General features: G+C 32.9%; 5 protein-coding genes and 1 non-coding gene across 7 annotated transcripts in view; 4 read left to right on the forward strand and 2 right to left on the reverse strand.

Moving 5' to 3' along the window:
• Positions 1-85: 85 nt before the first annotated feature.
• LOC106721666 lies at positions 86-8,557 on the forward strand. The gene is made up of 7 exons (XM_014516685.2): positions 86-365; positions 590-4,205; positions 4,681-4,872; positions 6,559-6,678; positions 6,798-7,055; positions 7,528-7,716; positions 8,455-8,557. Exons 1-7 carry the CDS (start codon positions 244-246, stop codon positions 8,530-8,532), a joined length of 4,575 nt encoding a protein of 1,524 aa, XP_014372171.2. The 5' UTR covers positions 86-243; the 3' UTR covers positions 8,533-8,557.
• An 873-nt stretch (positions 8,558-9,430) lies between these two features.
• LOC106721493 (ras-related protein Rab-1A) lies at positions 9,431-13,505 on the forward strand. The gene is made up of 5 exons (XM_014516435.2): positions 9,431-9,612; positions 10,139-10,403; positions 12,181-12,312; positions 12,553-12,761; positions 12,998-13,505. Exons 1-4 carry the CDS (start codon positions 9,599-9,601, stop codon positions 12,748-12,750), a joined length of 609 nt encoding a protein of 202 aa, XP_014371921.1. The 5' UTR covers positions 9,431-9,598; the 3' UTR covers positions 12,751-12,761; positions 12,998-13,505.
• Positions 13,506-15,089: 1,584 nt separating this feature from the next.
• LOC106721432 lies at positions 15,090-16,049 on the reverse strand. The gene is made up of 3 exons (XM_045682016.1): positions 15,932-16,049; positions 15,607-15,720; positions 15,090-15,219 (listed from the first exon to the last, which is right to left on the reverse strand). The coding sequence occupies exons 1-3, from the start codon at positions 16,047-16,049 to the stop codon at positions 15,122-15,124; spliced, it is 330 nt and encodes a 109-aa protein (XP_045537972.1). The 3' UTR covers positions 15,090-15,121.
• Positions 16,050-16,612: 563 nt separating this feature from the next.
• On the forward strand, positions 16,613-16,805 carry LOC123721913. The gene has a single exon (XR_006756332.1). It is a non-coding gene; the product is annotated as a U2 spliceosomal RNA (small nuclear RNA).
• A 412-nt stretch (positions 16,806-17,217) lies between these two features.
• Positions 17,218-20,497, reverse strand: LOC106721553 (potassium channel subfamily K member 9). 2 transcript variants are annotated; one of them, XM_014516512.2, is made up of 8 exons: positions 20,419-20,497; positions 20,203-20,339; positions 19,834-20,051; positions 19,385-19,559; positions 18,649-18,755; positions 18,396-18,514; positions 17,956-18,067; positions 17,218-17,523 (listed from the first exon to the last, which is right to left on the reverse strand). In XM_014516512.2, exons 2-8 carry the CDS (start codon positions 20,327-20,329, stop codon positions 17,389-17,391), a joined length of 993 nt encoding a protein of 330 aa, XP_014371998.1. In that variant the 5' UTR covers positions 20,330-20,339; positions 20,419-20,497; the 3' UTR covers positions 17,218-17,388. The 2 variants fall into 2 exon arrangements, with proteins under 2 accessions (XP_014371998.1, XP_014371999.1); XM_014516513.2 differs by lacking the exon at positions 20,419-20,497 and having other exon boundaries at positions 20,203-20,408.
• Positions 20,498-20,763: 266 nt separating this feature from the next.
• The window catches only part of LOC106721610 (bifunctional glutamate/proline--tRNA ligase), a 32,865-nt gene continuing 32,211 nt past the window's right edge, over positions 20,764-21,417 (forward strand). The window contains exons 1-2 of the mRNA XM_045681807.1: positions 20,764-20,944; positions 21,034-21,366. Coding sequence (XP_045537763.1) covers positions 20,908-20,944; positions 21,034-21,366 — 370 coding nt within the window. The 5' untranslated portion in view covers positions 20,764-20,907. The remainder of the gene's footprint in view (positions 20,945-21,033; positions 21,367-21,417) is intronic.

The following is a 21,417-nucleotide window of genomic DNA, read 5'->3' on the forward strand; positions in this document are numbered from 1 at the left end:
ATCTTTTAAGATTAAATGGTGAAATGGAACTTCAATCGTATTTAAAATTTGCAACATGGCAACATTGCATCAAATGTCAGTTAAAAGCATTATTTTGTCTGTCGTGTTTTTATTCAGCGGGACATTGATCAAACTTGTTTATTTGATTATATTTGTTCACTTCAAAGTAAAACAAAATATTACATAGCAAAAAAAGTTTTAACCATAATTTATTGTTGTGTAATATGCAGTAACAGTGAAATCATGAGACGAGGTCATGCTGGGATCGGTGGATGGCGAAATGAAAACATCAGACATTTTAGACCTCGAGGAGGAGGGAATCAACAGTTTATACCTAGAGACTACCAACCATTAGATGTACCCAGGTAAAATAAGTTAAAACTTAAGTTGGTTCTTCAAGAAAATAACTGTTGTCACTGTTTATGGAACACATATATTACCGCGAAACTTGGCAGCCTCTTGTTGAGTGATATAAAAGACTATATCTACTGTCTAGTGTTATGACTAAGGTTATTAAAATATTATTTCGATGTGGGTACATGTACCTTAATTGCTAAATAGATAAAAGTTGATTATTTTGCGATTACAGATTCCCGCCACCAATTACTAGAGGATTTAGACCACCTCTAATTGCATCAAGGTTAAGTCATACAACCGATAATTTTCCAGGAAATAATAGAAACAAATTTAGATATATGAACAGAAATAATGTTAATAGAACATATGATACCCATAATGAAAGGCAGATGTTTCAACAACCAAAACATTTTACACATAGTGAGTTGACTAGTCCAACAAAAAGGAATAAAGATTCAAATATTTATGACAATAGTAACCAAAGTAATGCCTGTCATATAAATAGCCACGGTGACATTGATCTTAGACAGCCGAGTGGCAATACAAGTCGTTTAGGCCACAAACAGCCTTCATTTACACCTTGGGCTCATCCCCCTGAACATAAATTACATCAGTACGAAGAAAGAAATCAAAATAGACAGTACAAATATAATGAAGATTTACATAAATTGCCTTACCCAGGCCACAGACCACCTTCTTCTGACCATTATGGAGGTAATCCAACCTCTATTATAGAAAATTCCAAAACTTATAGCCGAACTGTAGATGATACCGTTGATATTATAAGAAAAAGAATATTAGACAGAAACGAATCTGTTCATACCTCAGATAATTTGAATATTGATAATTCTAACAACAATTCTTTTCTTCCTGAAGAGTCTTTTGGTCATTTTTATGATGCACAACAAGAACAGCCTATACGTAGAAGGATCCAAAGACAAAAACAAAAGAATAAATCTAATTGTGATAAAATAAAAAATAAAATAGTACACCAGTTGTTTAAAATGGACAAAGAAAAAATTCACAAGCTTATGGACAACCCTAATTCTTCCTCCAAATTTGAATATGCTATAAGTAGTCTCATAACGGAGTCTCAAAATAGCTACAATCGTCACTTGCGATCAGTTGCTGAGAAATCATTGTGTGGTTCAAGTACAGAATTCATTCAAGATGACCATAATACTATTTATGAAGATACATTTTTAAAACAGATGCAGTGTATCTTAGATCCACAGGACACAGTATTTCTTGAGGATATTAAACCATTTGTTATGGCCGAACTCTCCAAAGTGTTGCAATTAGAAGACTTTGAACAGCAACACATAGATAGTGAAAGTTCTAGTCACCTTAATAATGAACAATTTGGTTATGATGAGTACCCCTCAAGTTCAAGTAAATACGAAAATTATTTGCATGAATATGAAGATCAAGGAATTTCTAATTTCCAAAAATCAGAAATTCAAAGAATGAATAGAAAAATCTCTAAAAATTATGATGTAAATCTTAGAAGAAATAATACAACTTATAAGCCTAATTTTGAACCCAGACAAAGGGCAAAAAGTTGTTCTTACAATGAAGATAGAGGTCCGGTAACAGAAAATGTACGATTTGCTAGACATAGCCTTGACAATAAATCAAATGATACATTTAAAGTTGAAGAAGTCCCAGTTTTTGACCCAAACTCGAAAAGTTTATCGGAAGACGAAGATCCATTTGCTGAATTAGATAATCAATATCATGTTGCTGTGGATCCTAATTTCATTGCTGATGATACTTCAAGTTCACATCACTCACAAAGAGACAGTTCAGTTCAACCATTATTTGATAACAGCTACTCTTCCAGTGCTGAGAATAATAACATTGATAATGTAAAGCAGGAAATTGATAGTCAAATTCTTAACATTGCAAAATCACCATTAAAACTTCATGCAAAAAACAATGATAAAGGTGACATCAATGAAAGAGAAAATATAAATTCTAATATTTATCAAAATACAGACAAACAGTCAGTAGGTTCAACAGATTACAGATGTGTACCTGGTGATAATCATGTAAGTACAGAATCAAAGACATCTCATACTAGTTCTACATCAAAATCTATACCATCGTCTAATTCACGTAAAAGACCCATTGACCAACAATCATCTCATCGTAAGGAAAAGCGAAAAAAATCAGAAGATGGACCCCCTGATCCAAAGAAGAAAAAAGACAACAGAAACATCACTAATGTGCCTGCAAAAATTGGGGAAGCACAAATTAAAACTGGAAAAAATGTGCATAAAACAAAGTTTTTGCCTAATAAAGCTGAGCGTATAAAATTTAGTGAAAAAGAATACTCGAATAAGTATGTTAAACGAAAAAATAAAAATAAACACGAAAAACATAGTCATGGATCTAGAAAAAAAAATGCTTCTACTCCATCAAGTCATTCCAATTTACCTGTCACTAATAGTAACGCTTCCATTACTCCGCCTAAAACAGACCCTAAAAATACACTTAAAACAATAGATATGTTTACACAAAAACCAAAGAAAGTAATTATTCATCAAGCTCATCGAAACACTGCGGTTGTACCAAGTACAAAATTTGCATCCAGTAGTGAAAAAGACGAACGTAAAAAAAAGGACGTGAGTAATAAAATATTTCAGCGTGACGCGGCAACTCAAGTTCATATTGAACTAGTGTCGAAAGATACACAAACAAATGAGGATATTATTTGTGCAAGATGTTGCTTATCTGAGGATACTAGGTTAGTCGAAAAACTTGAAGTAGATCCTACACATATAGCAGTGGAGCCTGTTCAAGCTTTAAATCCTTTAGCAAGAATGAAAGAAATTGATTTACAAATTCAAAATTTAGTTGAAGAGAAATTAAAATTGTACAGATCATTAGGAATGAATGAACCAAGTGAAGATTCTTTACAATCATTAGGAATAGCTATATTAAACATGCCCGAAGAGGAGAATAAAGATGAAAATGTTGAGAAAGATTGTCTGGGTTTTAATGAAATCATAGAAGAAGTTGTAGATATACCCATAAATGATCTTGTAGAACTAACAAGTGAAAACACAAAAGAAGTATATATTGAACCACATAATGAAACAATTGACACTACCAATAATACCATTGATGCCCCAAAAGGTAGAAAACTAACACGGCGGCAAATGATATTGCAAGAAAGAAAAAAATCTGCCGGCCCAAGGTCGACAAAGAAAGTTAAAAAAGATAAATCCCCAAATATTTCTCTTATAGAACAGATTCTAAAAGATGATCGACCACTTGAAGAAATTATAACTTTGGACGATTTCGAAAAGCCTATGAGAACAAGGAGGAAATCACAAAGAGTACAAAGAACAAAGAAAAAGAATATAAAAACAGCAAAACCGCCTATAGACTTAAATGATCTTAATATAATTGAAATTAGGGAATGCTCGGTAGTTTTAGTAAGAGAAGATTTAAATAAGCTATTGGCAGAATATAACACTAGACATTATGAGCATGAAGTTATACAGTATGAGCCATTAGAATGTGCGAGTTTTGTTGAAGCTGTAGAAATACCGGATAAAGATAATTCTGATATTCAACTTGACATGTTAGATGTATCAGAAGATATAATCATTGATAATAATTATGAAGGAAAATCTGCACAAGATAAAGAGTTAGGGTTAGCAGAAGATTCTATAAGTGAAGAAATTATGCTCGGTGATAGTCAATCAAGTGAAGATTCATTAATTCCAATTTCAAGTGGAGAGAATGAATGCAAAACATTTGATTTCGCCGCTGATGAAAATCTACGTCGTGACTCAGTATGTGTCACAGGGCAAGCTGATGCTGTTCTTGCTATTGAAGTAAGTACAACAAACTCCTTATACAATTACATTCTATATTGCTAGTTAAAAATATAAAAATGTACGGAAGTGACGAATACTTTCTATGTGCATGTCACATATTTTTCCTATACATTTTGGCACACTTTGACGATTCTACTAGTGATAGCGATAATCGAATATTACAATGTCTATGGAAGCTTATTCTTCACCTTCACTCTGTACTTAGACAAATTAAATAAGTATTTAACATTACATGTTATTTGTCAATTTTTATTGGTGAAAATGTAAAATCAGTGGATGTAATAAATAATCAATTTTCTTAATCTTACTAATATTATAAATGCGAAAGTTTAATGATGGGCTCAACAATGATGAAATTTAGCACAGATGTAGAACATCAGTCAGACACACGGGCTATTAATTAAGTTTTTTTTTTTAAATCCCATGCACATGGAGTAGATAAAAGTGGTAATTGATTTATTTTTAATTCCAGTGTATAGACAATAATTTCGTGGCAGCATGTTTGGATGGCAATGTCTATTACTTCAGTGGTGATGGTCAACTTATCAATACATTGAAGGGTTCAAACTTGGCTGTTACTTGTCTGACAATTGTTAAAGATAAATATGAAACTACCATTTATACAGGCTCTTTGGACTCTAGAATACGATATTATGACCTGGAGGTAAGCATATTTCGTACACATTTTAAAAGATTTAATTCAACTCACTCTATTTGTTTTGTGTCAAATGTAATAATCACAGGTGGGCACAGTTAATCGAAAAGTTAACTTCGTTAATCGTTAATTCGTTAATTAAAAAATTAACTTCGTTAATCGTTAAAGCGTTAAATTCTCGAAAATTTAACGCAAGTTAAAGTTAATCGTTAACAGTTAACCATACCAAAATTATACATACTAATTTCACAGTTATTGTGGCGACACTTGTTTAAAATAGGAATTTGACTATACATTCTGTAACAAATTAGTATTGGAGACAAGTATGAATGCATTATAGTATATTTCATTACGATTGCGGAAAGCCTGTCATTGCAGAGTTCCGACAAATGACAACCCGAGCCGAGGCGCAGCCGAAGGTGAGGGTTGACAGTTGGAACATGTTGTAATGACAGTTCCGCACGTGTACTAAACAACTATTTAAATACAGTTGCGAAAAAATGAAGCAAGTTAATAGAATAATGAAAAAACACAATAAACTCTAATACAACTCTAATAAAACAAATAACTAAAATGTTTGAAAAATGGCGCCAACTGTAAAAGAATACAAACAGAGATTTTTTTTTGTTTTCTTCACCCATTCTGGGTAGGCAAAGGGAACTATGCCCAAACGGCCAAGTCTTCAGTAGATTATTTTTATTGATATGAAATGAAAATGAAATTTAATGAGATGAAATAAAATGAAACCTAACCTAATTCATTGAATCAAATCATTAAATCTGATATTGTAACAAATTAGGAACTTCTTTTTAGAAATATTTGCATGAATCATAAAAACTTCAATGATTTTTTTTGTAAAAACTTCGTGGTTGGTTTTTTCTTTTTAATAGACATTATTTTGACAGTTGGGAAAGAGAACGCACGAGTTTGGAAAAGCTAAAGAAAAAGCAAGAGTAAAAAATTGTTTTAATACAGTTGCTCAAAAAGGGATTGGAGGGTATTGCAGGGACGAAGAGCGTTCGGAATGTGGGCTATTACATACTCTTGTTTTATATACTCGTAATGAAATATACTATTTCGAACCTTCTTTTGATTTTGTCCTGTTGGTCACGTCTTTCCCGGACGCTCTGATGCATCACACTTGCACGCGAACTTCACTTATTCAATTATCAACTCGTTCGTTCACCATTCGAGTCGCCGACAGTCGCCCAACATAGTTGAACTTACGAGCGTGGTGTGGCACGTAATTTAAACAAAATGACAGCACGTCTCCAAGTTTCTAATTTAACGATTAACGGACTTTTTTTAACGGAAGTTGATTTTAACGGAAGTTAACAAAAGCGTTAACACTTTTTGAAGTTAACTTAAAAGTTAATCCGTTAAGCAAAATGTTAACTTCGTTAATTAACGATTAACGGATTAACGAGTTAATGCCCAGCTCTGGTAATAATTGATATTACATCTGCTTACTTTTGATAGATTGATCTGAAATTTTATATGCATCTTTAATTCTGATAACAGTAAGATAATATATGGAAAAAGTTTGATGTTTTACATTTTTTTTAATTGAATTTACATCAGTTTAGAATCACCTTTCTCATTGATTGCCACAAAGTTCCTCAGACTTGTGAAATTCTTACGATATAATTTAATACAACTCAATGTAGTTCATATATTATTTTTTTTTAATTGCAGACAGGAATAGAAAAGGGACCTGAATGTAATGTTCTTAGTCCTATACAGACAATGGACCGAGCTTGGGACACTGTCTTTGTAGGAACCAGGACCGGATTTGTTTTACAATTTGAGTGTAAGGTAAGTTAAAGGATATTTTTAACAACAGACATGTGTTGCCATGGCAACAATACTACTAACCATGGGTTTCTAAGACCAAAATCTCTATTTACAACATATTTTTATCTCTTTTTTTTTAGAATAATATGCTTATACCTGTGAGCACAGTCAAATTCTCAGACCAGTCTATATTAGCACTACGAGCAATGAAAGAAGGACCTCGTAAAGTATTACTAGTTGCGTCAAGGTCTGAGAATGTCACAATAAAAGATGCACAAACTGGACTCTTGTTACGAACACTTGAGGGTCCAAAGATGACGGTCTATACACTGCTGTATGAAGACGGCAAAGTCTACTGTGGTACCAGCAATCATCAGATACAAGTTTTTGATTATACGGTTAGTAAAATAATTATTAATGAGCTACAGTACCTAACCTATATACATTTAAAAATTAAATGAAAGTAGTAGGACTTTATTTCAGTCATATAAAAAATCATTCTGTTTCCCACTCTCTGCTTCTCTCTCTCTCTCTCTCTATGTCTCTTTTAGCTCTTTTTCTCTGAAATAAAAGAGACGCTTTGTTTAAATTTCTATGCTCGCAGAAATTAATTTAACAAACACTACTTAGTAAGAATATATAATTCATTGCATGTTTCACACTCGCGACTTCGTTCACATTAAATTGAAAAAAAAAAGAACTTAATTACTTTTTATCCTATTCCGGACAAAAACACAAAAATCATAAAAATCGGTCCAGTCGTTCTTTAATTATAAATTGTGTAACTTACACGACTTCGATTTTCAGAAATATCCCATATTCTCTTATCTATTGCCGTAAGAGATTGATTATTTATCTGTTCATGAACAGAGCGGCAGCCATGTTGGTGTGCACGAGGGGGGTAAGGGCGCGGTGTGTCTGCGCGCGTGCGGAGGTCTACTGTTCGCGGGCTGCTATGACGGCTGCGTGTATGTCTACAGAGAGGGCGAGCCGAGGCCCCTCGCACAGATACGAGGCCCCGGACTCATGCTACTCTCACTGGCTATACTAGGCACCAAGGTAAGTACTACGGCTGGCACCAAGGGATATAGTCATTTATTTTCAGTTTTCACATAAAAAAAGCTTTATGTATCTAGACATTTTTTAATTTTTTTTGCTGAAACAGGTATACTCTATTTCTAACTAGTCCTAACTTTAGGACGTATCCGTCTTTTTTTGTGTTTATAAAAGATGGGAGAAAATTAATTTCGCCTTAGAAAATTGCAACACTGACCAGTTCACATTCAAAATATTTCTTTATTTGTTTTTATTAGCAACTAGCTTTTACCCGCGACTCCGTCCGCGCGGAATAAAAAATAGAAAACGGGGTAAAAATTATCCTATGTCCGTTTCCTGGTTCTAAGCTACCTGCCCATCAATTTTCAGTCAAATCGATTCAGCCGTTCTTGAGTTATAAATAGTGTAACTAACACGACTTTCTTTTATATATATAGATTATATGAGGTTATTTATTAAATAGCACTTTTAATTTCAAACAAATATTATAAAGTGTATGATTGTTATCACGCAAAATACGTTCTTGTCGTGGAGTTGCGGATAACTGAGCCCCTACTAACATGACTGTTATCATGTTAAATAACTACCTATGTCATTTGCTACAAACAAGAGAATCGCGGTGTTGCCAGATTAAAAGCGTTATTGCTGCACTCTGTATCTACTCCATTTGAAATTAACACGCGGCATGTAATAAGTTTTTATAAACTGCATTTCGTGTAATGGAACAATTTTTGTTTTCAGATAATCGCCGGTTTTAAGGACAGAAGTCTATGTATATGGAAAATCCCATTAAGTATACTCCAGGAGATGATCTTATAAGTTTGAATATATTATGTATTGTAGTTTCCCGTTTATTGTTAACGTTAGTCCATATATTTGAATTATTTTGTTAATAAGAACTGTTTACCTTGTATATAATAAATCTTTAGATTATCTAATATAGTTTTACATGAAATAAAAATTACGTTAACATTATTTTATTTCAATGATTTACATTCCTGTCCCACAAAAATATATAATTGGCTGTGGAAAATGAACATAATATTCCAAGAGTGTATAAAACATGATACACTAATAGCTAATAGAAATACAACCACGGGAGTCGCCAGCTGATCTAATTCTAAGGTAAGGGGGGAGGGTTCAGCTACCACTGATATGCTCTTATTCGAAGTGGTTTTTATATGTTTTTACATTAGGATGTTCAGCTATCCTTCCTACCGACACCAAAGTTGAAATATGACAAGACTGTTTATGGAAATATGTTTTCCTTCTTCGGCAAAGTAGTCATTTTAAAACCACAAAATATTTTGGATCTATTTAAATAAAAACTTTAATTGACCTTGAACATGACATTGGTGAATGTGATGAGCAAAATAAACTTTCAATTCAACTTAAAAAAAAAATTTATATTGAGCAAAAAAGGATAAATCGTTGAATCAGAAATTGGAATTAAAAGAGTGACCTGTAACTGTAATAAATACTTCTTCGTAAGCTTACTGTACTAAAATTATGTGGTGAACTAAAAATTATTTTTTAATTGCTATGGTACAACGAGAGTAATTTAATATTAATATTTTTTTTTTATATTGTCAAATCCAATGACAATTTTGCCATTATATTCACCGAAAAATAAAATGTGCTCAGAGTTTAAGTGATGAATTATTTAGAACGCAGATTAATATTTGCCAAGTGGCACTCCTGCCATCGAGTGAATTTCTGACTTACGTCAGTGTGGGTGTTTCGGTGTCGGCAGCCATTATTCTACGTATTAAATTGCAATTTTTGCTGTTTTGCATTAAAGTATTTCTAAAACAGAGAAATTAACTATTTTCTATAATATCTGTAATATTATAATTTTCAGTTGAAATATATTTATACTGTGATAATGAATCCGGAATAGTAAGTATTAACTTTTTTCTTTTCGTGCTCTTGTAAATCAAGGATGGGCCAAAATTTATGATTTAGCATATTTAAGTTATACGTACATGTAGACGTCCGTAACAATGTCTTTTGGATACTGCCATATCGCATTTATTATAAGAAAAATAAGAGAAGTAAAAATCGAGCTGGTGACTCATTACGTTCATGGTACGGGCTGTATCGAAACGTATTTGTAAAAGTCTACGAGAATGGCGTACTATCGAACAACGTACAAGATCACCCTACTTCCTTTGTTGTGAAACTATCAATACTATAAATATAACAAACATTTAAACGTTGATCGAAAATCTCCTTTGTTTAGTGGAACAAAGATACGCCTCCTTGTTAAGGCCAAATCATTTTTGTCTTTCTTACCCTTGTTTATTTACGCATTTGATTAGACAGTCGATAACATTTGAGTACAAACGCTTCCTGTAAGATATATAACTGTATCCTTTTAAGTCTAATTTTTCTCCATTTAATCATAACATATTTTAATTTTCAGCGACTATTTGTTCAAACTTCTCCTCATTGGTGATTCTGGTGTGGGCAAATCTTGCCTACTGCTCAGGTTTGCTGATGATACATACACAGAAAGCTACATCAGTACTATTGGTGTAGACTTTAAAATTCGGACTGTAGAACTAGATGGGAAAACAATAAAATTACAAATATGGGACACAGCTGGGCAAGAGCGGTTTAGAACAATCACATCATCATATTACAGAGGGGCACACGGCATCATCATTGTTTATGACTGCACAGATCAGGTAAGGTCAATTTTAATTATAGATTAAATCATATATTTTATTGATGTCCTATACCAGTGGCCATTGTTTATTACAATTTGATTTTCTTGCATTTCAGTACAAAATGATATTATATTTAATCAATTGTCAACTTGAAATTTAGTTTAGTGTGTTACTTCAAATTATAATTTGCTATTTTTAAATTGCAAACCTTATTAAAAGTTACAATGCTCTCATTTATTATTCAGTTTTTTTGACAATATTTTGACTGGCATTGCATAAGCCATATTCATATAATATATTGTAAAAAAAATATTGATTTGCAGTATAGAACAAAGATACATCCTTGATCATGCTCTGACATTTTCAAGTTAACAAAAGGAACACAAAGCCTTGAGTTGATTTTTTATTTTGCTTTTAACAGCCTAGTTACTTATCAATAGTATTGTTGTGACTAATATAAAACTTTTAAATTCAATTTGTAGTGAAGTAAATACAATCTATAATAATATAAAGAGGAAAGATTTAATTGTTTGTATTGAATAGGCCCTTAAACTACTGAACCAATTTGAAAAATTCTTTTACTGTTGGGAAGCTACAAGCTATCCCCGGGTGACATAGGATCATCTCTCTGGTCGTTTCCCACTCATATGGGGTCGGCACACAGGGTTTTATGAACATTCAAGTTTTGACTTGGCTGCCTGCCTGTCGCCAACCCTACTTGGGTGACATAGGATATATTTATTTATTGTTTTTACCGGTTTAACAGTTAGTAAACAATATAAATAATAATTAATTCAGTAATTAAAAGGAAATCATTCAGAAATGAGGAATTTGAAGCAAGTTATAGACTAGTTATGCTAAAAAATATGAGTATGTTTTGTATTAACTCAACAACTAAAGTAATAATAATAATTTTTATTGGATAGACACACATTTTTACAGATAATTACAAATTTCAGAAATATTTCTGCATACATTTATTGTTACTATTCCAAATGAGCTCGAAGCTTGTGCTAGGACATGGTTTACTACTATAGTACTAAAGTATGTTCTTATAATTAAGATATACATATAGAAAACTGCAATCGGTCATAAAATTGTATATGTATTTTTCATTATACTATGTAAATTAATATATCAAAGTAAGTGTATTTTTTGCCACCAACACCTGCAAGTTTGCTTTAGTATGTAAAAATTCTAATGCCATTGAAAGTGATAATATGAAAGTTGTTATAATTCAGAGCATATTAAACTTGGGCAGTTCAGCTGGCTCCGGGCCAAAACAAGTTGTAACACTAATGTGTTACTGTTTGTAAACATGTTACTTTCTATCTAAACTAGTTCTTCTCTGTTATACATAATTATTATAAAAGATAGTGTTAATGAGGAAAAATATTTATAGTTGAATTTACATTAGGAAGAAACTTGGGTTAGAGAAAGCTCTATAAGCAAGAAAAATATCATGATTGCTTTGACTCTCGCTTTCTCCAAGTTTGATTATATTTAAATGTTTTGAAAGGTGAAAATACAGTTAAAGTGCATATGTAAATGGGATTTTAAACTTTCCCGGAATAGTTTACTTATTTATTAATGAGACAAGAAATATACTAAAGAGTCGATTTATGTGTAACAATAAGAAAATTCTTTTCTTTTCTAATGTATTTTTTTGCATTATGATGTTACCAGGTTTAGATACTTTACTAACAAAATATGGCTGTCCAGACTTTGTCATGAAAATATCTCTAAAGATTTAAATCAATGCAAAAATCTTTAAATATGCCATATAAATTTCCAGGATTCATTCAGCAATGTGAAACAATGGCTGGAGGAGATTGACCGCTATGCATGTGATAACGTTAACAAGCTTCTGGTTGGAAACAAGTGTGATCTTACCACCAAGAAGGTTGTCGACTACACAACAGCTAATGTGAGTATCCTGGATATATGTTTACAGCAATCTTTTCATGGCTTTACATTACTATATTTTTTTTATGTGTTGTGGAAAGTCACAATTATTACAACTATCTTGTCAATAATTTTGACTGGCATTGCATGCATTGCATAATGAAATTTTTTTTAAACAATAACCAATAAAGACTTGCAACAGATTGTATATATTTTTTACATTTGTCATAAAGTTATTAAATTTATTGAATGAATATTGCAGCAATACGCGGAGCAGCTCGGTATCCCGTTCCTGGAGACGTCTGCGAAGAATTCTACGAATGTGGAGCAGGCGTTCATGACGATGGCTGCGGAGATTAAGGCACGCGTTGGTCCGCCATCTGCTGGCGCACCACCTGGTGCAGCAGTCAAGATAGATCAGGGCCGTCCAGTGGATACCGGCAAGTCCTCCTGCTGCTGAATGCGCACACGGTGAGATGCAAACAAATATTTTTTTTTGTACAATAAGGTTTCAAATATGGTTTTCCACCTGAATTCACTGCAATAGCGATGCGATCGCTGCATATATGGGCAGTTATAGATGCATTGCCAACTTTTAATTGATGGAAGAGGGTTTGTATAGAAAAATAATTCTCCGTCTAAGTATTCTTTCAAGATTTTTTTGTATGTGTGTTTGTTTAGTGTAAATTCATATTAATAATGTACAGGCTGGCAGCGAGATGCAGAGCGCGCCGGCCGCCGCACTCACAACAAATGCAATCACCACAAAAAACCTTTCACGATCGCAAATTTATTATAAATTAAATTAAATAAATAAATTAACAATAGTGTTGTGCGCAGTCGCGCTACGTAACCCTATAACTTCACTGCACTGATATTAATGCATATTGTTATCTCTTTGACAAAATAGAGACTAAAATATGTATTGATACAAGTAAGTGCAGTGGAAACCCACTGCAACGCCAGCTAACTTCTCCTAAGTTGCTAATGTCCGATATATTGTTAGTTAAAAGATGGTGAGATGTATGGGTGTATGTTTATACATGTTTATATATAAAATGAATATCGTAGGTTAATTATTTTGTGCTGTATTCCAAAATAGGGATCATCTGAATTGAAATTTGGAATGAACGGAATGGAGTCTGTGTACTAGGGATGTGCGGTGTTGTGATAAGAAATATCGATTACAGTTGTACGTGTTTTGGAATCGATTCTTTCATAATAGGATTCTAGAGATTAAACTTTTCTCAAATTTGAATTGATGTAAAACTTAACTACAATTTTATGGTTAAAAATATTTCAAATATTGTAATGTGTTTCAGAATCTAGAAGACTGTGTAATTTCAATTATAATAAGTAAAAATAAAATAATACCAATCAAGATTTAATTTTTATTAATGTTCATTTAATGTCATTATATTATTTATAATTCATATAATTTTTTTTATTACATATTATTGAGGTAACACTGTCTTCTTTACTGAATATCACCAGTAACATACGAATCGATTCAATTTCAATAAATGAACTCGATATAAAAACATCGGTCTAAATGGAATATCGCACATCCCTAAAATTGGGTGTTTCATGTGAGGCCAAACGGTCCAATGTATTTTTTTCCATAGAATCAATCGGATCAATGGTAAAATCCCATTGGGCCGATCATTCAGTGGACCGTTTGGCCCAACAGGTAACACCACTAAAAGCAGCACTTGATCATATGTTATCAATGCTTGCGTTTGCTCCGTTGTCCATTAAAATATATATAACTAGGCTTATTTTTATTTTTCAATTATTCCAGCTTCGTCACATAAAAGTTTCACCACCACGGTACTAAGTATAAGAAATTTCTCTTTCGCACTGGGTGTTGTTTATATGCATAACCTGAATCGTACTTAGGTTGTGCTGTGTTCTGAAATTTTGTGTTCCAATAAATCTTTAATAAATTAGTGTCATTTTTGAACACAAAATTGTAGATATAGCAGTATTGGCCTTAGTGGTTTAGACAGATGTATAGAGATTTAGTGGCCGGACTATTCAATTCACATCGGGAACATAGTAAAAGACATATATCTATATCTAGCAGGTCTGTATCATTTTTAATCTATTTTTTTTTAACAACGGTGCAATGTTTCAAATATCGTGGCAGAATATACGCGCTCGTCTCTTAAGATATAAACATGTAAAGTATTAGAGGGAAAGATATTTGGATTATTGGATTGGATATATTTTTTTTGTTGTAAACAATCTTTTTAATGTAATTTTACTCAAGTCGTTATTTTTGTACTATTACGTGAGAGTTAAGTTCATCTACTTAAATCAATCTGCTAACCCAATGTTATTCTGTATTGAGGGTTTCTTAGAAATTAAAACAGTATGCTATACAGAGATGTTTTATTTTACATTCCCCCTTCACAAAACACATTCACAGTTTTACAAAAGCAACAGATAAAAAATATTTATATATTTATATAAAAATTGCATATTTTACATCAGCTATTAAATCCAGAAATGTGAGATAAAATTACAACTTCAACGAAGGTTGAAAAGTAAAAAGTATTGATAGATGACTGCCATCTAGTACGCTTCACTGACCTCTATGAATGGACTGGCTATAAGACGTAGTATTTTGTGCCTATTTGATTTCCGCCATCTTGGCGCAGATAGTAGCGGCGGTGTGAATTCGAACTAATAATAAAGAAAGAATTAACTGTCACGTAACATCAGGCAAGTTTAAATTGGAACGAATCAAAGGCTGTCATTTCCAAGCAAACGCCTATCCATTTGTAGTGATCGGCACATGCACAAGAAATAATATGTATGCTCTTTGGCTAGCAGCAACACCGCATCATGTATTCATAGTCGTGGCAGAGACCGTGCAAGTTGAGCGGACATTGCAGGAACTGCGGACATAACACGGGCAGCTTGTCTGAAAGACAATAAATAGTGAGCACACCAATCGTCCTCTAGTTAATGCTAATCTAATTTCCGAACCCCTCATTTAAAAGCTCGAAAAGTTAATAGAGATTTGGTAAGATAACCTAGAGTATTTGGGGATAAAACCTTGGATACTTATCGACACAGTTTGGTTTCATCTACACTAATAGTATAAAGTGGAAAGATTTGATTGGTTGTTTGTTTGCATCTGAAAGTCCTTATTTGATTTTAAAAATTCTTTCATTGTTGATAAGCTACAGTATTCCAGGGTGACAAAGGCTATATTTATTTCTATATTTTTACTTTGATTTCACACGAACGAACTCTGGGGCAACTGCTAACATATTAGCTTAATGGGAAGTTCAATTAGTAAAAGTACCTAATGGATAAGCACACCCGCAACAATATCCGTGGATGATAGCCTCGTCGTCTTCGCAGCCGCGCGGAGGACACCCGTTACATCTGAATCCGAAACCGAGGAATGGAAAGTTCCCTAGTAGGAAAAAAACAATGTAAATCCTTGAAAAATTTGTTTAATTGTGAGGTATTCGACTGAAGTTAGAAGTTAAAAGTAAAAATATTATAAACAAAATAATGCGCAAACTTCAGTTACCAAAAAAATAATATATTAATAGTAAATATTAGAGTAAAATTGCAAATAATTCTATATTAGTTTTCTTTTTTTAAATAATAGTTATACTTACATCTGGGTGCCTTCCTAACACCATTTAAACCTATTTCAGATGAGCTTGAAAATAAACAACTTCCCTTGGGAATAAAGAAGACTACAGCCAAAGTAAGAAAACACGGTTTTAACAGCATTTTGTAAGTTTTGTTGATAATATGGAGCTGACGTCCTATATAAAGCCCTTCAAAGTAATTAGTTATCTTATTGCGCAGGTCAGTGCCATGAGATAAATTGTAATTAGTTATTTTAAAAGGAATTTGAATATTGTAACAAAAACTAAAACTTTATAAAAAAATCATATTTCACTAAAATGTCGGACATGGATAGTTACGGAAAGTTAGGAGTTGTGAGAAGCCTGGCCTAAAGAAGCAATTGACTTGATGGATCGCTATTAAAAAGTCATTGGCTTGAAATAACCGCATACATATCATAAAAGTATGTAATTGTTTTCTTTTACAATATATTCGGCGATATAATAAACAAGGGAAAGGCAAAACAAGAAATTAATTAATTCCTGTTAAAAATAAATGGATAGAATGTTATAGAATTGGTGAGATAGATGGCGCCAACCTGGGATTTTTAGAAAAGGTAGGCAGTTTAGAACGATAGATGGCGCTAACCAGTAACCTTAATTTGTAAACCGTGATGTTAAGTTTTTTGTTTAGTGAATAAGGATCCCGAGTGCTAATTTTTCGGTATCGCTTCTCGGCCTTTTGGCTAAGATCAAAGTGTAGTATCTGTTCTTTTCAGCTTAATATCTGAAAGTTCCCGCACTGCGGGACCAGTATATTAAACTGATTTTTGTAAAGCGACGGGATGTTCGGGGCTCGCTCCACTCCCGTCACGGGTCGGCCCGGCATTGCAGTGCCGCCGGGATCGGCCCACATAATGACCATGATGAAAACTAATCCTCATTCGAAGTAGTGTAGAATTTGGTACTTTAAATCCTCATTGATGATGAAATTATTTAGAGGTTATAGACAGATGAACGTTCTAGATATCAGGGCGATGGGAGGTCCAAACATTTTAAGTCGCCATTAATCAATAAAATGAAAGGCGAAGTCAGAGGCTAAAATCCACTTTTGGTCGCTACGCCAGCGGGTAAGTAAATGAAAATCAATTTATCTAAGGAATGTTTATTTATATTAAGAGAATAAAATAGGCGTTTGAAACACCAAGATACATATAATAATTTTAAGATATACACTTGCATTAAACATACATGTTTAAATATTAATATATTGAAAATAGGAAGAACTTGGAATTAAAATTACATCCACAACAATTGTGGAGAAACGGTCGTCCACAACATTCTTCAAAATGACTCTAACCCAATATTGAATTCATGACATTTAAAAATATTAACTGACGTCATATCTATAAATGTAACAACAAAGAGTACTGAAAATAATACATCCATAGTACAATTTATTCGCAGTAATTATGTTACTTTGCACATGTAACAGACAGGATCTAGACGCTGGCACGCTCAATGAGGTCAGGTGTGAAGGCGAGAGAGGCGCGACGACGCAGCGCACGCGGGGCTCGCTCCACCAACAGCGCACCACTCTCACACTGCTTGTTACCCAGACAGTTGCACGAGCACACCTATATACATTAAATATTTTATTGCCACCATTGTAATATAACCCACCAAGGGATTTGGAACCTAAACAAGTTATATTGACTAGCCTAGCAAATGGCCAGTGCGGGTTGGTTCACTTTACACCTTTGAATTTCTTCGCAGATATGTCCATCACGATGTTTTCCTTTACCATAAAACACTAAAGGAATTTAGTAACAAATTTTTGATGTGGTAGTAACTACTTCATTTACGGATAGCGTTATATTATAGCGCGTTATAGTGAACTGGCAAGATCCCAACTAGAAAGTATAATTATTTATCTTAAAATGTTGATATTTCTGTATAAATTTTCAAATAATGTTGACAATGTTGTACACATGTTTGCTCTTTAGGTTCTTTACCTTTATTTATAGTAACTAATGTGTTTTAAAAATTATAACATTAAATCAACTCACGGAGGCCTGGTCTTCATGGGAACGCTGACGAACTGCAATGGCGTGGCCATCAATAGGCAACATGGTGCGGGAGCCATCTTTGTCCTCATCGCGAATATTCTCTTCAGCTTGCCTAAAAAATTTATAACAAAATGTTAAATACAATAAAAGAGTGCATTTGTTGCATTCAACTGTACAAATATTTAATTAATTTTATAAGCATCATTATATATTTTGTATTGTTTAAAATATATATATGTTCAACAACTATATAATACTTATTGTGAGTTTCCGAGACTTAAATCCCCATTTAAAATATATTGTTATCTCTGTTTTGTCAAATATAATGAGAGGGATGATGGAGTTTGTATTGTTGAACAGAGGTAGGTCTCGAAACCAACGGTTATAAATGTAGTCCACATATAATGGTTTGTGAATATCTTATACAATTAAAAACTTACATAGTCATAAAACGAAGCACCAATAAATTGATGCTTGCAGCAACCACCGCTAGACCAAACAATATGAACACTAGACTCAGAGCCACATAGCCCGGCTTGCTAGTTAGTGCTTGATCATTCTGAAATAAATTACAATTTACTATTTAATTAAATAGATTGCAAAAAAAAGATCTTAATTTAAATAGCAAAAAAATCCATTTCAACCCTGAGATATCAGTCCATTAAAAAAAATTATTGTTAACAAAAAACTTACTTGCAAAGCAACATAGTCCCCAAATCCAATTGTAGTAAGTGTAACGAAACAGTAGTAGAAACTATCAAAGTAACTCCAACCTTCGTAACGTGAGAAAACCGCAGCCCCTGAAAAAATTATCGCTTGTTTTAAGTTTCAAAGCATTAAGTTTACTACATTCTCTATAGAAAAAGCATCAATCAAATTTAATATTTATTAATGTCATAATATTTTACTATGGCTTGTGAAACTTAAGATAAAAAAAAAACAGAAAACAGTGGCAGTTATGTATACATATACTCACATAGTACATTGCATCAGCTTGAGCGAAAAAAATTCAAACGAAATGAAAAGCTGTAAAATAAATAAAAATTAAACAAACAAATAAAAGATAAGAAATAAAACTGTGGAAAAATTGTGTTTTTAGCTCCAAATGTGATAGAAGTGTAACAAGATAATTTTTTTAAAGTATATATGATTCTATACCTCTACTACTTATGTCTGTAATTTCAATATTATCTTTCTTCTCTTTCATGTAAAGATATGTACCTAATTTTTAATCCTATTGCCGTATCTCCACCTTTGATTTTTTGCTTCAATAAAATAAGAATAAAACAAAATATAATTTGGATTTAAGACACATTATTTTGTTATACAATTTAACAGCAACTAAAACATAGAATATACTAGATTTTTATTTTTCTAGTTTTGAGTAATTGTTAAATTACAGAACTAACAATTAAATTATTTCATTTACCTGTAGTAATAATAATAGAAGACAGCATTCCAGTAGCAAACATGAGGTTCATTTCGGTGGCCTCTGTAGTCAAACAACGTAGATAGCACTTGGCCCGCCTTATCACCACTGAAGCAAACTTGTTGAGTCTCTCACCTATGCTTTGGAACATTACCAGTCCTAACGGGATACCCACCTGGAATAATAACTTTTTTAAATAAGTTGCCAAAAAAGCAAGTGGCCAGTTAAGCAGCTGCTGCTACTATTAAGCAGTGATCAAAACAAAATTAGGTTGCAGATGCATTGCCTACCTTTCAAATTATTCCCTTTCGCATTCTTTCCCTCTAAGTAAAGGGTAGAAAGGAAAGAGGACTAAATTAGGCCAAATCTAAGTATTAATCTATGTAATAGTATCTTTGAATCCAATCAACTGATTTATGTAAATGCTAGAGAAATTAAACAAATATTACCATAGCATATGCCATACAGAATGCCTTTCCACCAACAGTTACTGGTGTTGAGTGCCCATAGCCAATCATTGCAAGTACAACAGTAGCAAAATAAAACGCCCCTGCAAATTTCCACTGCGGACCCGCCTTGTGAGGTTTATTCTCAATAATTACTATTTCAATCATGTGGTAATCCTCAGGAGTTATGTTATACTTCCGCACCAGACTATTCTTCATATCTGGAATCCAGACAAAAAAATTTATTCGAGATATATGTATCAATCAATTGGACATAATATCTCAGAATTTCTATATATTTTCAATTCTTTGATTGGCTGATTATTTCATGACATTGAATTCTAAAATTATGATTGAATAAATTAAGCATACCGGATAAAACTTCCCATCTCTTCCTTTCTGTATCAGATTCTAGGGCATCGAAGACCGCAGCTCCAATCAACAAGTATGTAAAAGTACACACCACAAGGGAGAGTGTACGAACGTTTTGCCGCTTCATCTTCACAATTCTGAGAAAAATGAGAACAACAAATTAAAAAACCCCTGTGAAAAGCTTGGAAGCAAAGTGAAAACGATAACGAAACGGACTTAGATTTATTGATTTTTGTTTTCCTCGAGTTGACAGCCGGTCGCTATCCTAGTCAAAGATTAAATCAAACATGGCTTCTCGGTCGTCTTTTCCCTTTGACTGTAAGCTTTCGCTGCCAAAACACCTGTGAACAAACATATTTTTGTTTTTACGTTTTCAAAGAGAATAAGGGAGATGACAATACTTATATCTATAAATTGTTTCTGCAGAGAAAACCCACGGTTATATTGAGTGAGATGACAGAACAGCAAAGTATGTTTTTTAACTCCCTGCGTCGTCTACTAATCATTTACTCTTTGAAAATCAATTTGAGTTTGATTGTCAACGTGATACTGACAGTGATAGTGACAGTTCTCTTTTTCGTCATCGTGTTCGATTTCAATCTACTTGTTCCGTTTAAGTTATTAATAAAATAGTCGATATTCTATAGCAGATTCGTGAATTAAAAAAAGAAGATCTTCCTTCATATTTTTAAACAAAAATACATCATGAAAATATCATGCAACAAAACTAACCCTCCGTTAGGTAAATCAGTTGATTATAATAAGTGATGAAAAAATACGATAAAAATTAATTAATTAATCTGTTTAAACATTTTACTTTACAATTTTCAGGAGGCTTAATGGCTGCAGAGCTATATAGATCATCAGTGAAAGGTTTAGAAATAGTATGGGGGAGTGAATCCCACATTCTTCTCCCGGATTCGTCTAAACCGGTACCATATGGAACAAGCAATGATTTGATAAGAATATTAGAGAATAAGTTTAACAAGTCTGCTGGACCTCTTCAGAAGGTCACAATGAACCATTGGCTTTCATTTAGTCTTGTACTAAATGAGGACATTTCACAATCAATTCAATATCTTGACAAGATCCTTGGGCCTCTAACCTATCTTGTTGGGGAATCATTATCAGTTTCTGATCTAGCAGTATTCAGTGTATTGAACTGTAAGTTATTTTGTATTTCTTTGTCATTAAAAAATGAAAACTATGTACTAA

The sequence above is a fragment of the Papilio machaon genome, chromosome 17 (genome assembly GCF_912999745.1).
Source record: "Papilio machaon chromosome 17, ilPapMach1.1, whole genome shotgun sequence".
In the NCBI taxonomy this organism is placed as follows: Eukaryota; Metazoa; Arthropoda; class Insecta; order Lepidoptera; family Papilionidae; genus Papilio; species Papilio machaon.